General features: G+C 43.5%; 1 protein-coding gene across 3 annotated transcripts in view; it reads left to right on the top strand.

Annotated features, from left to right (window-relative positions):
* LOC134949271 (cytochrome P450 2A6-like) overlaps positions 1-18,209 on the top strand; it is a 192,714-nt gene that overhangs the window by 98,576 nt on the left and 75,929 nt on the right. For all 3 annotated transcript variants that reach the window (XM_063937764.1, XM_063937765.1, XM_063937766.1), the window contains exon 5: positions 8,351-8,527. In XM_063937764.1, the coding sequence (XP_063793834.1) occupies positions 8,351-8,527 (177 nt within the window). The remainder of the gene's footprint in view (positions 1-8,350; positions 8,528-18,209) is intronic.

Genomic DNA, 18,209 nt, shown 5'->3' with positions numbered 1-18,209 from the left:
CATGAAGTTCGGGCGGGTTCGGATTCAGAGAAACCGAACCCGCTCATCTCTAGTCTAATATATATATATATATATATATATATATATATATATATATATACACACACACACACATATATATATATATATATATATATATATATACTGTATGTATATATATATATATATATATATACTACTCAAAAAAATAAAGGGATCACTAAAATAACACATCCTAGATCTGAATGAATGAAATATTCTTATTAAATACTTTGTTCTTTACATAGTTGAATGTATTGACAACAAAATCACACAAAAATTATCAATGGAAATCAAATTTATTAACCCATGGAGGTCTGGATTTGGAGTCACACTCAAGATTAAAGTGGAAAAACACACTACAGGCTGATCCAACTTTGATGTAATGTCCTTAAAACAAGTTAAAATGAGGCTCAGTAGTGTGTGTGGCCTCCACGTGCCTGTATGACCTCCCTACGACCCACACAAGTGGCTCAGGAAAGGGTTTTTACCCCGAAACGTCACATTAAAGTTGCTCTGCGGGGCTTGTTCACCTTTTCTGGCTTATGAGAGTCTCTGAGTGCTGCCCAGCCTATGGACTATATGAAGCAGGGATAACTCTGATGGGAAGGCACCTGAGCAAGATACACGTAAGCCCGGAGTGTCAGGGTATTATTTTGGTTTATATATATATATATATATATATAGCAGTGGAAATAAGGGCGTCACTGAGAGTCTTTGCAATAATGGTGAATAAGCCGTGTCTTTTATTTCATCAACGTTTCGGGGACGCAGCCCCTTCATCAGGATAACCACACTGTGTACAATATTGTGCTTAAATACCTTAGAAAGAGAGGTGGTCCGCACCGCCGCCTCCAGCCACGCTGCCCGGGTCCCGGTCCTGACGTCACTCCGCCCACAGGAAATGACGCGGCTCCGGTCCGTTCGGCTGGGCTAGGGAAACAGTAACCATAACAACAGATTACACAAAGTAACAGCAGCGCTGACCAAAGTAAAGTGCATAGTGCCAAATACAAAACTAATACATACTAATCAAACTAGTCTGTTAGTGTAATGTGTTACATGGTGTATCAAATTAAAATATACATAGTACTAATACAAAACAAGAAAATACAAAGCATACTCATATACATAACGTCGTACTATATGGAACCAATAGTGGGGAGGTAAACCAACTCTTATAGCCATTACTAACACTCCTTTCTTATTTCATGATAGATATCATAATAAATATGGTAACCTCTGTTCCAAATGTACCTAACTACTATATACATGAAAATAAAGTATAACTTAGATGTTACGATCATCAGTCATCACTGATATGGTGAAATTAATAATAGCATCCAGAGGGTACATCTGACAATCTCCAAAAAGTCTAATCACAGAAAGCATTTGAAACTGAGTACTTCATTTAAACCCCTAGGAAATTGGGTATTAAGTAAATAAATCCATTTGGATTCGGCCTGCAACAATTTTTTGGAACGATCCCCACCTCGCAACGAAGGTGGGACATGATCAATTATTTTATAACGTAGTGTAGCCATTCCATGTTTTGCTAACGCGAAATGGCGTGCCACAGGTTGATCACTACCACCTGATTTAATGGCCTCACGTATGGCATACCTATGTTGTGCCATTCTTGTATTGAAGGCACAATCGGTCTTGCCAACGTAGGCAAGTCCACAAAGGCAAGATAATAAATATATTACAAATTTTGAATCACATGATAGGGGATACCTAATACTGTACTTTTTCCCAGTATGAGGATGCTGAAAAGTATCTCCCTGTGTCATATAACCACAAGTCGTGCAGCCACTGCACATATAGCACCCATTTTTACGCCTGAGGAAATTTTTTGTATTACTCTTCTTAAACGAAGAAATATCAGTCCTAACCACAAAATCCTTAATACTACGCCCCCCAGAATAAATTGTCTAGTGCGTTTAATTAAACGTGTACTGCTGGTGTTATACCTTGTCACCCAGGGGAATCTTCCATTAAGTTGTTTGGGTACATTAGGTTTCAATAGTTGCTGGCGCGTAACACTCAATGCTTTTTGTTTAGCTTGTTCCAACATACCCACTGGGTATCCCCTCTCAACAGATCACTACATTAAAACCGTGGCAGACTCAACAGTCCCCACATACATATACTGACAACTTATAGAAACTCTGCCATATACCATCAATACACAAACAAATTACAGCCTAATCAATAAAGGCATATTACTCTAATAAACTATTAGTCATGCTGTGTACTATAGAGAAAACCATATATACAGAATTTATATTGATGAATTCCAACAAATTTTGTCATTAAGGCCTCTAGGCCAAACCGTGTCCAATCTTGTAATCCATTTGGCTTCCATAATTAAAAGTTGATCTGTTTCTCTGCACGGCTGGACTAAGTGGTTACCGTAGAGCCTGTACTAACATAGCTGACGGCGCTAGGATGACGCGTACAGCATCCTTAGTAACCCGTGCGGCTGTGTTTGACAGTTTCCCAGGCAACGGGTACACGTCACGGGAGGTGGAGCGCACGCTGGATCTCGACGCACGGGATACCAGGTAACGTCACCCCTGTGCGTCCCGGTACCTGTGTGTGCGCCACAAGCCCGCCAGGTTTGATTGGTATTCACAGTAGTTGGTGTGTATATAAGTGGGGTAAGTAGGTATATGTGTGTATTGTCATTTTTTGCACTTTTCACCTGTTGTTTGTACATCCTGAAGACGGTGCCGCTGTGGCACCGAAACGTTGATGGAGATTTTTAAGCTGGATATTTAAATACAATATTGAAAAATCCTCTGAGTGCCGTCCCCTCTGTATTTCTAAATTGGTGGATACCTACCTAGGACTGGACACCGGGGTAAGATATTTCTCTATTACTTGAGTGCCGGATCAAAACTAAATGTATATATATATATATATATATATATATAGTATATATATATATATATATATATATATAAATAATTTTATATATATATATATATATATATATATATATATACATACAGGTTGAGTATCCCATATCCAAATATTCAGAAATACAAATATTTTTTAGTGAGAGTGAGATGGTGCAAGGTGTGCCTGGCACACAGCGCAGTTGCCCTGAGGGCACAACAGCCAGCATTGCAGGTCAGCGGCTTGTAATGAGTCAAATTGACTCATTACAAACCCGCCTGTGCTGTGTGTGCAGGAGGAGAAGAGGAGAGGAGCAGCGTCAGGGGAGGACCTGGAGGAGGAGGAGGAGGAGGAGGAGGAGGAGGAGGGGGGGAACTGGAGCCGCAGCAGCGCTATGTAATTGGTAGCGCCGCCGCTGCAACTGTCCCTCTCCTTCCGCACTGGCTGGCCGGTGCTGCTGTGAATGCTGGGATGCGCTTCCCTCATCCCAGCATTAACAGCGGCGGTGGCCAGCCAATCCGGAATGAGAGGGACAGCTGCAGCGGTGCCACCACCAATTACACTGCGCTACTGTAGCTCCTGAGTCCCCCTCCCTCCTCCTTCTTCTTCCCGGCCCAGGATTTGCCAGCACTGCGGTGCCTGACTGTCTATCTATCTATCTATCTATCTATCTATCTATCTATCTCTCTATCTATCTATTCTGTCTGCCTTACTGTGTAAAAAGGGAGTGCTGTCTGCCGTACTGTGTAAAAAGGGGGATGTTGTCTGCCGTAAAGTGTAAAAATGGGGATGCTGTCTGCTGTAATGTGTAATAAAGGGACGATGTCTGCCGTAATGTGTAAAATGGGGGATGCTGTCTGCCGTACTATGTAAAAAGGGGGACCCTGGCTGCCGTAACGTGTAAAAAGGGGATGCTGTCTGCCGTAATGTGTTAAAAAGGGAATGCTGTCTGCCGTAATGTGTAAAAAGGGGATGCTGTCTGCCGTACTGTGTAAAAAGGGGCATGTTGTCTGCCGTAATGTGTAAAAAGGGGGAAGCTGTCTGTCGTAATGTGTAATAAAGGGACGCTGTCTGCCGTAATGTGTAAAAAGGGGGATGCTGTCTGCCGCACTGTGTAAAAAGGGGGACCCTGTCTGCCATAATGTGTAAAAAGGGGACGTTGTCTGCCGTAATGTGTTAAAAAAAACGCTGTCTGCCATAATGTGTAAAAAGGGGACGCTGTCTGCTATACTGTGTAAAAAGGGGATACTGTCTGCCGTAATGTGTCAAAAGGGGGACACTGTCTGCCATAATGTGTAAAAAGGGGGACATTGTCTGCCGTAATGTGTAAAAAGGGGACACTGTCTGCCGTAATGTGTAAAAAGGGAACGCTGTCTGCCATAATGTGTAAAAAGGGGGATGCTGTCTGCCGTAATGTGTAATAAGGGGACGCTGTCTGCAGTAATGTGTAAAAAGGGGGACACTGTCTGCCATAATGTGTAATAAGGGGGACTCTGTCTGCCATACTGTGTAAAAAGGGGACGCTGTCTGCCATAATGTGTAAAAAGGGTGATGCTGTCTGCCGTAATGTGTAACAAGGGGACACTGTCTACCATAATATGTAAAAAGGGGGACACTGTCTGCCATAATGTGTAAATAGGGGGACGCTGTCTGCCGTAATGTGTAATAAGGGGACGCTGTCTGCCGTAATGTGTAAAAAAGGGATGCTGTCTGCCATAATGTGTAAAAAGGGAATGGTGTCTGCCATAATATGTCAAAAGGGGGACGCTGTCTGCTGTAATGTGTAAAAAGGGAACGTGTCTGCCATAATATGTCAAAAGGGGATGCTGTCTGCCGTAATGTGTAAAAAGGGTGATGCTGTCTGCCGTAATGTGTAAAAAGGGGTCGCTGTCTGCCATACTGTGTAAAAAGGGGACACTGTCTGCCATAATGTGTAAAAAGAGTGATGCTGTCTGCCGTAATGTGTAAAAAGGGGATGCTGTCTGCTTTACTCTGTAAACAGGGGGACGCTGTCTGCCGTAATGTGTAATAAGGGGACGCTGTCTGCCATAATGTGTAAAAAGGGGACGCTGTCTGCCATAATGTGTAAAAAGGGAACGCTGTCTGCCATAATGTGTAAAAAGGGGGACGCTGTCTGCCATAATGTGTAATAAGGGGATGCTGTCTGCCGTAATGTGTAAAAAGGGGGACATTGTCTGCCATAATGTGTAAAAAGGGGGACATTGTCTGCCGTTATGTGTAAAAAGGGGACGCTGTCTGCCGTAATGTGTAAAAAGGGAACGCTGTCTGCCATTATGTGTAAAAAGGGGGTGCTGTCTGCCGTAATGTGTCATAAAGGGACGCTGTCTGCAATAATGTGTAAAAAGGGGGACCCTGTCTGCCGTAATGTGTAAAAAGGGGACGTTTTCTGCCGTGATGTGTTTAAAAAAATGCTGTCTGCCATACTGTGTAAAAAGGGGACGCTGTCTGCCATAATGTGTAAAAAGGGTGATGCTGTCTGCCATAATGTGTAATAAGGGGACGCTGTCTGCCGTAATGTGTAAAAAGGGAACGCTGTCTGCCATAATGTGTAAAAAGGGGGACTCTGTCTGCCATAATGTGTAAAAAGGGGGACATTGTCTGCCGTAATGTGTAAAAAGGGGACGCTGTCTGCCGTAATGTGTAAAAAGGGAACGCTGTCTGCCATAATGTGTAAAAAGGGGGATGCTGTCTGCCGTACTGTGTAATAAAGGGATGCTGTCTGCAGTAATGTGTAAAAGGGGGACACTGTCTGCCATAATGTGTAAAAATGGGGACCCTGTCTTCCGTAATGTGTAAAAAGGGGACGTTTTCTGCCGTAATGTGTTTAAAAAAACCCGCTGTCTGCCATACTGTGTAAAAAGGGGACGCTGTCTGCCATAATGTGTAAAAAGGGTGATGCTGTCTGCCATAATGTGTAATAAGGGGAATCTGTCTGCCGTAATGTGCAAAAGGGGCTCTACCTGGTGTAGCGGCGCTACTGTCCGGCGTAATTTGAATAATGGAGACTACTATGATATGTAATATGAATTGGTATTATTTGTGGCCACACCCCTTCCCCATGAAGCCACGGCCCTACTTTACATAGGGGGGGGGGCGCCAATGCCCTATCTTGCACACAGCGCTAAAATGTCTAGTTACGGCACTGTATGGTAGCAGAGGACACCACTAATGTGACTGGACTGATGCAGCATAAGACACTACACTGGACTGAGCAGCACAAGACAGCACTGGAATCGCCACCCCACTTTCCCTCCCTCACAGACACTGAGGACGGAGACACATCCTCTCGCTACACTCTCCAATGCCGAAGTGAAAATGGCGACGTGCGGCTCCTTATATGGAATCCAATACCCGCGAGATCAGACAGTGGGATGATGACGTTTTGCCTCATTCTGGTTTCTGAGTAAGGCGGGAAACCCCGAGCCAGGCTCGGATCCGGGCTCGGGTAGTGAAGTTCAGGGGGGTTCAGTTCTCAGAGACCCGAACCCGCTCATCTCTAATAAAATGATGCCGGGACTCCTGCAGCCGCAGCTAAACTGCGCCGGCAGGAGTCATCTTTAGTTTCTGCCGTAATGTGTAAAAAGGGGGACACTGTCTGCCATAATGTGTAAATAGGGGGACGCTGTCTGCCGTAATGTGTAAAAAGGGAACGCTGTCTTCCGTAATGTGTAAAAAGAGAACGCTATCTGTCGTAATGTGTAAAAAGGGGACACTGTCTGCCGTAATGTGTAAAAAGGGAACGCTATCTGCTGTAATGTGTAAAAAGGGGACGCTGTCTGCCGTACTGTGTAAAAAGGGAACGCTGTCTGCCGTAATGTGTAAAAAGGGGTACGCTGTCTGCAGTAATGTGTAAAAAGGGGGAAGCTGTCTGCCGTAATGTGTAAAATGGGGACGCTGTCTGCCGTAATGTGTAAAAAGAGGGACTGGCTGCCGTAATGTTTAAAAAGGGGGACTGTCTGCCGTAATGTGTAAAAGGGGCTCTTCCTGGTGTATTGGCACTACTGTGCATCGTAATTTGAATAATGGAGACTACTGTGCACCGTAGAATGAATTGGTAATATTTTGTGGTCACACCCCTTCCCCATGAAGCCACGCCCCTATATTTTTGGTGCACAATGCCAATGCCATTTCTTGCACCCAGCGCTAAAATGCCTAGTTACGGCACTGCACAAAGTTATTAAAATTATTGTATTAAATGACATTCAGCCTGTGTGTATAAGGTTAAATGAAACATAAATGAATTGTGTGTATGTACACAAACTTTGTTAAATGTGCAAAGTTATTAAAATAATGGCTAAAATTACCTTCAGGCTATGTGTATAAGGTGTATATGAAACAGATGCATTCTGTGCTTAAACTTGGGTCCCATCACCATGATATCTCATTATGGTATGCAATTATTCCAAAATACGGAAAAATACGATATCCAAATTCTTCTGGCCCAAGAATTTTGGATATGGCATACCCAATTTGTATATATAAGACTGAGTAGTATAACCACATTAGACCATGCTAACACCTCTCAGTACACAATGTTTTTCCTATCATAGGGATATTATTGTTCCATCAAACTCAGTATAACTTGTTTTAGATATATGTATTGGTTCAGATTAATCTTTAGAATGAGTAGTGTCTGAATTCACATGATAGACATCCTACTTCTGCTTCTCCGGTGTGTGTTCAAACAACAGTGGCCCTCATTCCGAGTTGTTCGCTCGCAAGGCGAATGTAGCAGAGTTACACACGCTAAGCCGCCGCCTACTGGGAGTGAATCTTAGCTTCTTAAAATTGCGACCGACGTACGCGCAATATTGCGATTACAAACGAGTTAGCAGTTTCAGAGTAGCTCCAGACTTACTCTGCCTGTGCGATCATTTCAGTGCTTGTCGTTCCTGGTTGACGTCACAAACACACCCAGCGTTCGCCCAGGCACTCCCACCGTTTCTCCGGCCACTCCTGCGTTTTTTCCGGAAACGGTAGCGTTTTCAGCCACACGCCCCTGAAACGCCGTGTTTCCGCCCAGTAACACCCATTTCCTGTCAATCACATTCCGATCGCCGGAGCGAAGAAAAAGCCGTGAGTAAAAATACTTTCATCATAGTAAAGTTACTTGGCGCAGTCGCAGTGCGAACATTGCGCATGCGTACTAAGCGGATTTTCACTGCGATGCGATGAAAAATACCGAGCGAACAACTCGGAATGAGGGCCAGTGAACATATGAGTAAGAGTGCAGAACCAAAACCAAATCATGAGAGTCGGCACACAACTCTAGTAATAATGTGTATATGCATGAATACAGTATATGCTCTGTACAAACAATTGGAAGACAGTATACAGTATTTGTTACATGCTTTTTTCTATTGCATCATTGACTCATGTTAACAATTGTAATTCCTTCCTTCCGCAGTTATATGATATGTTTCCTAGGATCATGGAATGTTTACCTGGACCCCACAAGAAATTGTTTACTCTTCTCAAACCACTTAAAGATTATATGAAGGAGAAAATCAGGATTCACCAGGAGACACTGGATCCTGCTTCTCCACGAGATTACACAGATTGCTTCCTCATCAGAATGAAGCAGGTCAGACAATACATAGAACAAAACAAAATGTCATCATTCATACTTCAGTCTCTTGTTGCAGATTCTTTAAAAACTAACTGAATAGACAGCTATTGTTTACTCGGGCAACCTCATAGAAGAAATAAAAGGCTATTTGCACAAACAATGTTGTGCAGACTACAGTATTGAACCAGGTCTAAATTAATTTCAAAGGATTAATGGTCTAAATATGTTAATATTTAAATCACAAATTAATTCTAATTTATAGTTAAAAATGTGAATCTCGTGTTTATGTTCACCATCAGTTTTAAAATTAGTGTTGTTAAATATTTGAAAATGTATTTAACAGAGGAGTAACTGTGTGGTGCCACCCGGTGTGCACTCTGCACTATTCCACGTGCTGGAGGCACGGCCACCTGAAAAGGGGTGTGACATAGTAAAAATGGGCGTGGTCTCACGAGACTGTCACTCCGGCCCCATCTCCAGGATCCCCAGAGATGCTGTCTGCCACCGGAGAGTGGGTTATGTGTGTGCCAGCTCTTCATCTGTACCAGGAACCGACGCTGCAGGAGAATTTCACTCTGCAGTACCCAGCTCCTGCCATCCCTTCCGATAGTGACACCCACACCCCACCTGGCTTGTGACGCCACTGGTATTTAATACATTCAAATGAATAAAAGTCTTTTGAAATGTATTATATTTGATGTGTGAACACTACAGAGCCTGAAACTCAGAGTCAGACACAATGACACTGGTCATGAGGTTAAGTGAAAAACTCCAAGGGTGCATACATAACTCTAGTGTTTCCCAACTTTGGATCTCTGGGCACAATAACAGTCCAGGTTTTAGTGATATCTATGCTAGAGGAGACAGAGCAGGTTGCCACACCACTTTCCTGCACAGACAGACACTGAGTAGAAAGACACGTCCTCTCGCTACACTCTCCAGGACTGGAGTGAAAATTGCAGCGACGTGCAGCTCCTTATATGGAATCCAAAACCTGCGAGAATCCGACAGCAGGATGATGACGTTTTGCCTCGTTCTGGTTTCCGAGTCTGGCGGGAAGTCCCGAACTGGACTCGGATCCAGGCTCGGGACGTGATGTTCAGTAGGGTTCGGTTCTCATGGAACTGAACCCGCTCATATCTACTTATAATATACAGATAGGAACACAAATGTTGGCAATACCAGTAACATCTGATACAATGTTTGGGCTAGTGCAGTGCAGTGGATGTTTTTTTTTTATGCAAGAGGCATTGTGGAGACTCAGCTGCTGTCCAACCTGTAAGCAATTTTCTCTTCTGAAGGAGGAGATAGCTAAACTGCATGCTGAGATGTGTAGGATGTCTGTGTCTTTGAGGCCTCCACTGCCTCAGAGAGCCACCAGAAGACATTCTGCCTAGACTACTGTGGACTCTCAAAGACAGAGATTTCCAGAGGGACACAGACACCTCCCACAAGCTGTGACACTGAAAAACCCATATGCTGCTCTTGCAAGGCTGGGAGATACAACTAATAGAGGCACTACAGAACAGGAGGATATGGGGACTTCTACTTACTATAGGAACAGGAAAAGGAACAGGAAAATTGCAACTCCAAAAAGGACTGCACTTCTCTTGGGAGATTTCAATATTAGCGGAATACATCTGGGAAATGCAAATGAAGTAGAGAAACAAGTAAGGTGCTTACCTGGAGTCTCAGCTCCAAGGAATAGAGTATATGCTAAGAATTGTGAAGGCAGCAAGAAAACATGGGGAGGTGGATGTCATTGTATACCTAGGCAAAAATTACCTGGCTAATGCTGAAGTCATGGCCATAAAAGATGAACTTAGGAAGTTAGCGACTGCTCTGGAGCAGGTGGCAACCACTGTAACTTTTTCAGAAGTATTGCCAGTACACAGAAGGGAAGCTAGAAATCATGGCATCAGCAAATTCAATGTTTGGCCAATGACATGGTGCAATGAGGAGATATATGGATTTATAGGCCATAGTCACACTATCTGGCAAGATAGGAGCTTATACAAAAGTAATTGTCTGCACCCATCTTCAAGGGGAAGTTTGGATACTTCATCAAGAACTGTTTAAACTAGCAGAGGGGGCAGTGAACCAAATAGGAATAAAGCAATCTGCTCTCCCAACCCAGAGGTATTGTTTCTGCAGGCAAATGGAATAGGAAGCATATCCACAGCAGCAGAAGATAATTCAGATCAAAACCAAATAAACATAGGCAGAGAGATGAACATAGCTAGAAATAGGAAAAGCATAAATAAAACTCTAAAAGCTATGTGTACAAATTCTAGGTGCTTTGGAAATAAAATCCTAGAACTACGTGCAATAATGACAAAGGATGATCTAGATATTGTGGCTATTACAGAGTCATGGTAATGAAAATCATGACTAGGTCATAGCTGTAATGGGATATACTTTATTTAGGAAGGACAGAATGGGAAGAATCAGAGACGGGGTAGCAATGTATGTAAAAAAGCATAAATACTTCCTTAATACAAAGTATTAAGAAAAAACTGAGGCCCTTTGGGTGACAATAGAAACAGGGGAGAAGTCGATGCTTCGTATTGGGGTGATATACAGGCCAATAGGTCAGGACATCACTAAAATGGCATTAAAAGGAGAGGTAATAATCATGGGAGACTTTATTTGTCTTGATGTAAACTGGGAGGTGTCTGTTGCTAGTTCCACTAGAAGTAGGAATATTTTGAATTCCTTGCAGGGAGCATCTCTCCACCAATTGGTGAGTGAGCCCACTTGGAAAGATGCAATATTAGACTTTATACTTACAAATGGAGAAACGGTATCTGATGTAAAAGTGGGTAAAACCTGGGATCCAGTGGTCATCAAGCAGTATGGTTCAGCATAAAGACAGAGACTGACTCATCCTATACAAAAACAAAGGTGTTAGATTTTAGGAAGGCTGATTTTGTAGGAATGGGAAAATGTTAAGCGATTCTTTGGCCGAGTGGAGGAACTTGGAAGGAGTGCAAGAGAGGTGGGAAACATTAAAAAGTGCAATCTTAATGGCAACAGACCTTTGTATCAAAAGTATTAGGAAAAACACAAGGAAAATGAAAACCAGTGTGGTTTGTGAAAGAAGTAGCAAGTATTGTGAAAGCAAAAAAGATGGCTTTTACAAAATATCAGTAGACAAGTAATAATGAAGACAAAGAGATATATCTTGTAAGACAGAAGGAGACTATGAAGGTAATCAGATGTGCAAAGGCACAAGCTGAGGAGAAAATGGCCCAGTCAAAGGAGAAAAACAAAAGGCAGAATAATAAGACTAAAGACAAAGGGTGAGATTAAAATGCTATATCACGCCCAATGTCCTTTCTAAAATGATCTCTGTTATCGTGCATATTGCGCCCATAGTAATCAGTTTTAGCTGTGTAAAGGGTTGGGTGCCTCCCTACTCTGGGGGTAGCGAGCTGAAATAATGATACAACGTCCCTGAGGGCAGAAACAGAACGGGTGTGAAAAGGGGTGAAAAGAATTGAATCTCCCCCATAGACTGGGAGTCTTGTTGAGGGATACAATTTAATATCAGATCATCTTAATAATTATTTTTGCTCAGTATTCACTACTGAAAGAGAGGGGAAGGAGCCACAGTTAAGTTGCAGGATACTCATAAAAATGAAACAAGTATATTTACAGAGGAGAAGGTCCTAATAGAACTCTCAAAGCTGAAAGTAGATAAATCAATGGGGCCAGATGGGATACATCTAAGGATACTAAAAGAGATTATAGGGGTGCTGGTAGCACCATTAACAGAATCTTTCAACCAGTCACTAGCTACAGGAGTAATTCCAGAGGACTGAAAAAGAGCAAATGTAGTCCCACTGCACAAAGGTGGAAGCAAGGAACAGGGAAGCAACTACCGACCAGTGAGTCTTACATCAGTGGTAGGGAAATTGATGGAAACACTCTTAAAAGAAAGAGTTGTAGATTATCTAAAATCCAGAAATTTATAGGATCCCAAACAGCATGGATTCACTTGGGAGATAATGTCAAACAAACCTTATTGACTTGTTTGACTTTGTGACTAAAGTAATAGATAACGGTGGAGGCGTAGCTATAGCTTATCTTGACTTTAGAAAGGCTTTGGATACTGTCCCACATTGCAGACTGCTAAATAAACTCAAAAGCTTGGGATTGGATACTGAAATGGTTGAATGGATAAGATTTTGGTTGCATGATAGAAAACAGAGTTGTAGTAAATGGAGTGCATTTACAAGAGGGAAATGTTACCAGTGGAGTACCCCAGGGATCTGTAGTTGGACCAGTGCTTTTAAATATCTTTATTGGTGACATTGAAAATGGCGCTAAAGAGAAAGTATGGGGTATATTTACTGAGATTCTCATTTCTGCCGATTTCAGCCAAGATCAATCTCGGCTGACATCGGCAGTGTGAGAATGCAACTTTTTGAGAAAAAACACAGTAATTTACTAAAGTATCAATTTTTTTCAATACAAATTCACCGATGTTGGTGTAATTCGTATTGCCGGCAGTGTTTTACGGGAGAAAATAGTATAACACTGCTGGAGTGAGATCTGTGCAGGGCTTCATTGTGTACAGTATAGAAAGACTTAAAAAAAGATTGTGTGGGGTCCCCCTCCTAAGCATAACCAGCCTCAGGCTTTTTGAGCCGGTCCTGGTTGTTGAAATACCGGGAAAAAATTGGGTAGGGTCTCCAAGTATTTAGATAACCAGCACCGGTCTCTTGGGCCAGTCCTGGTTCCAAAAATAAGGGAACAAAAGACGTAGAGGTCCCCCGTATTTTTTAAACCAGCACCGGGCTCCACTAGCCAGGGAGGTGATGCCGCAGCCGGGGGACACTTTTATATAGGTCCCTGAGGCCAAAGATTCATTCCACCCAACTAGTCACCCCTGGCCAGGGTTCCCTGGGGGAGTGGGGACCCCATAAAATCGAGGGGTTCCCCCCATTCCAGGCACCCAAGGGCCAGTGGTGAAGCCTGAGGCTGTCCCCCCCATCCTTGGGCGGTGGATAATGGGCTGATAGCTTTTAAAAGTGTGTTTAAAAATAGAATATTGTCCTTTGTTGTGGAACTACAAGTCCCAGCAAGCCTCCCCCAAGTGCTGGTACTTGGAGAAAAAGAAGTACCAGCATGCAGGGAAATAACGGACCCGCTGGTACCTGTAGTTCCATAACAAAATAAATACCCAAATAAAAACTCAAGACACTGTGAAAGTACTAGTTTATTTAAAAATACTTACACAATCATACATACTTACCTGCAAACCATGACGCCATTTATGTCCCCTTCTCCAGCAGAATCCAATTGTGTACCTGTAAAAATAAAAATATATATATACTTAGAAAAAATCCAGTGAAGATTGGTCCTCTTTCTTTAATGTAGGCATCCCAGGGTTTAAAAAAATAAAAAAAACAAAAAACCTGATCCAACGAACTAAAGGGGTTCCATGTTTACACATGGATCCTCTTTTCCTGAATGCCGGGACTCCCCTGCCACTCCTGTCACTAGCGGACCCAGCAGCCAATAAGGGAGTGCCATAGTCGTAAGTCATTGCGCTCTCCTGATTGGCTAATTGCAAGGTTAATTGAGGTCACCCACAATGAGGAAGGCTAGTCAGATGCTTGGCTGCATTGGGAGAGGACTCAGCAGCAGAAAGAAAGTAGTCATAATGCCACTGTATACGTAGGTCATTGGTCCGGCCTCATCTAGAATACTGTGTTTAATTCTGGAGGCCATATCTTCAAAAGGATATTAATACATTAGAGCCTGTACAAAGAATGGCAACTAAAATGGTGCATGGCCTGCATCACAAAACATACCCAGAATGACTTAAAAAATCTCAATATATATAGTTTGGAGCCAAGAAGGGAAAGGGGGGACATGATAGAAACTTTCAAATATATCAAGTATTTTAACAAAGTCCAGGAAACATTCTTCAAATGAAGAGAAGTAATAGAACACGAGGACATGCACTGAAACTGGAGGGAGGTAGGTTCAGGGGAAATTTGAGGAATGTGGTAAAATAGGGGCAGATTAGATGGGCCAATTGGTTCTTATTTGCCATCAAATTCTATGTTTCTATGGATGGTTGTGCGCCCAAAGACACAGACATGGCCACATCTTTGTACACCTCTGAATACGGCCCTACAGTGTGCAAAGTGGCTTAAACATAAACATACTGTAACTGTTGAAAATTCTGCTAATTATGATTTGCGTTTTTTTGCACTCAATTATTTTCTTTAAATAATGGAGAATGTTTGCATTTTTTTAATAATATACCGGTTAACTCAAGCATATGCATTACTGAGAATTTAACTACACTATGGGGGGAATGTAATGTGAGAATCACGAAGTGAGAGATTATTATTATTACTATTATTATTATTATTATTATTATTATTATCCTTTATTTATATGGCGCCACAAGGGTTCTGCAACGCCCAATTACAGAGCACATATGCACATAATCAAAACAGGAAAACAGTGACTTACAGTTGAAGACAATATAGGACAAGTACAGGGTAACTAAACATTACTACATCAGTAAACGACACTGAGATAAGTATCAAGGTGGCCGAAAACTGCAGGATTTAGGCAGTTGAGGATTATTAAAGTAAGAAAAGGATAATCACATGAGGGAAGAGGGCCCTACTCATGAGAGCTTACATTCTAAAGGGGAGGGGTAGACAGGCAGGGGTGACACAGATGGGGTACACCGAGTGTGGGACAGAGGATTAGGATGAGATTTGGCTGGGTTTGGTAAAGAAGTGGGTTTTAAGAGCCTGTTTGAAGTTCTGTAGAGTTGGAGAGTCTGAGGGGGAGAGGTAGAGAATTCCACAGTAAGGAAGCAGCATGTGAAAAATCTTGGAGATAAGAGTGGGAAGAAGTGATCAGAAGATAAGGGAGCCGGTGTGCATTAGCAGAGCGAAGAGGATGGGTGGGAGAGTAAAGGGAGATAAGATCAGAGATGTAGGGGTATATTTACTTAGCTCCCGATTTTGACCGAGATGCCGTTTTTTCTTCAAAGTGTCATCTCGGTTAATCTCGGTCATTTACTAAACACTAATCACGGCAGTGATGAGGGCATTCGTAATTTTTTGCTAGTTCAGGTAAAAAATTACGAATGAATACACCATCGGTCAAATTACGCCTGTTTAGATATGAATCTCGGTCATTTACTAAGAAGTGCAAAGCAAAAAAACACAAAACACTGCCGTGAAAAATTACAACTCGTAAAAAAGTCCTAAAAAAAAACAGACCTGCTTTTTTTTCCCGTGATTTGAGATGCATGCAGGGATCCATGAGATCCGTGCATGTATATCAGTGGGAAGGGGTGGGAAAGTGCTTATTTTTGCCAAAAAAATTGCGTGGGGTCCCCCCTCCTAAGCATAACCAGCCTCGGGCTCTTTGAGCCGATCCTGGTTGCAGAAATATGGGGAAAAAAATGACAGGGGTTCCCCCATATTTAAGCAACCAGCATCGGGCTCTGCGCCTGGTCCTGGTCCCAAAAATACGGGGGACAAAAAGAGTAGGGGTCCCCCGTATTTTTAAAACCAGCACCGGGCTCCACTAGCTGGACAGATAATGCCACAGCCGGGGGTCACTTTTATACAGCGCCCTGCGGCCGTGGCATCAAAAATCCAACTAGTCACCCCTGGCCGGGGTACCCTGGGGGAGTGGGAACCCCTTCAATCAAGGGGTCCCCCCCCCCAGCCACCCAAGGGCCAGGGGTGAAGCCCGAGGCTGTCCCCCCCCATCCAATGGGCTGCGGATGGGAGGGCTGATAGCCTTTGTTGTAAAATAAAAGATATTGTTTTTAGTAGCAGTACTACAAGTCCCAGCAAGCCTCCCCCGCATGCTGGTACTTGGAGAACCACAAGTACCAGCATGCGGCGGAAAAACGGGCCCGCTGGTACCTGTAGTACTACCACTAAAAAAATACCCAAAAAAACACAAGACACACACACCGTGAAAGTATAATTTTATTACATACATACACACATACATACATACTTACCTTATGTTCTCACGCAGGTCGGTCCTCTTCTCCAGTAGAATCCAAGGGCTACCTGTTGAAGAAATTCTACTCACCAGATCCATGGGTCCAGGCTCCTCGGCAAATCCAGGGTTAATCCACGTACTTGAATAAATAAAAAAAAACGGTGTCCCGACCACGAACTGAAAGGGGACCCATGTTTGCACATGGGTCACCTTCCCACGAATGCCAGAAACCCACTTTGACTTCTGTCTAAGTGGGTTTCTTCAGCCAATCAGGGAGTGCCACGTTGTAGCACTCTCCTGATCAGCTGTGTGCTCCTGTCCTCACTGACAGGCGGCACACGGCAGTGTTACAATGTAGCGCCTATGCGCTCCATTGTAACCAATGCTGGGAACTTTCTGCTCAGCGGTGACGTCACTTTAGGTCAACCGCAGGGCAGAAAGTTCCCATCATTGGTTACAATGTAGCGCATAGGCGCTACATTGTAACACTGCCGCGTGCTGCCTGTCAGTGAGGACAGCAGCACACAGCTGATCAGGAGAGTGCTACAACGTGGCACTCCCTGATTGGCTGAAGAAACCCACTTAGACAGAAGTCAAAGTGGGTTTCTGGCATTCGTGGGAAGGTGACCCATGTGCAAACATGGGTCCCCTTTCAGTTCGTGGTCGGGACACCGTTTTTTTTTATTTATTCAAGTACGTGGATTAACCCTGGATTTGCCGAGGAGCCTGGACCCATGGATCTGGTGAGTAGAATTTCTTCAACAGGTAGCCCTTGGATTCTACTGGAGAAGAGGACCGACCTGCGTGAGAACATAAGGTAAGTATGTATGTATGTGTGTATGTATGTAATAAAATTATACTTTCACGGTGTGTGTGTCTTGTGTTTTTTTGGGTATTTTTTTAGTGGTAGTACTACAGGTACCAGCGGGCCCGTTTTTCCGCCGCATGCTGGTACTTGTGGTTCTCCAAGTACCAGCATGCGGGGGAGGCTTGCTGGGACTTGTAGTACTGCTACTAAAAACAATATCTTTTCATTATCACAAATGGCTATCAGCCTCCCCATCCGCAGCCCATTGGATGGGGGGGGACAGCCTCGGGCTTCACCCCTGGCCCTTGGGTGGCTGGGGGGGGGGACCCCTTGATTGAAGGGGTCCCCACTCCCCCAGGGTACCCCGGCCAGGGGTGACTAGTTGGATTTTTGATGCCACGGCCGCAGGGCACTGTATAAAAGTGACCCCCGGCTGTGGCATTATCTGTCCAGCTAGTGGAGCCCGGTGCTGGTTTTAAAAATACGGGGGACCCCTACTCTTTTTGTCCCCCGTATTTTTGGAACCAGGACCAGGCGCAGAGCCCGATGCTGGTTGCTTAAATATGGGGGAACCCCTGTCAATTTTTTCCCCATATTTCTGCAACCAGGATCGGCTCAAAGAGCCCGAGGCTGGTTATGCTTAGGAGGGGGGACCCCACGCATTTTTTTGGGGGATTTTACATTGTTTAATTAAAAAAAAAAAAAAATAAGAACCCCAGCACGGATCACACAGATCCGGCCGAGATTGATTGTAAAAAAAAACGGCAGTGTTTTGCTAATCACTGCCGTAAAAATAGGTAAAAAAAAACGAATGACATCGACATCGGAAGCCAAGAAAAATACGAATACGACAGCTTAGTAAATCCATCGTAATCAATTCAAAAA

This window comes from Pseudophryne corroboree, chromosome 8 (genome assembly GCF_028390025.1).
Source record: "Pseudophryne corroboree isolate aPseCor3 chromosome 8, aPseCor3.hap2, whole genome shotgun sequence".
NCBI lineage: Eukaryota > Metazoa > Chordata > Amphibia > Anura > Myobatrachidae > Pseudophryne > Pseudophryne corroboree.
The sequence above is the reverse complement of the archived record's forward strand: the minus strand, read 5'-3'. Positions and strand labels throughout refer to the sequence as shown.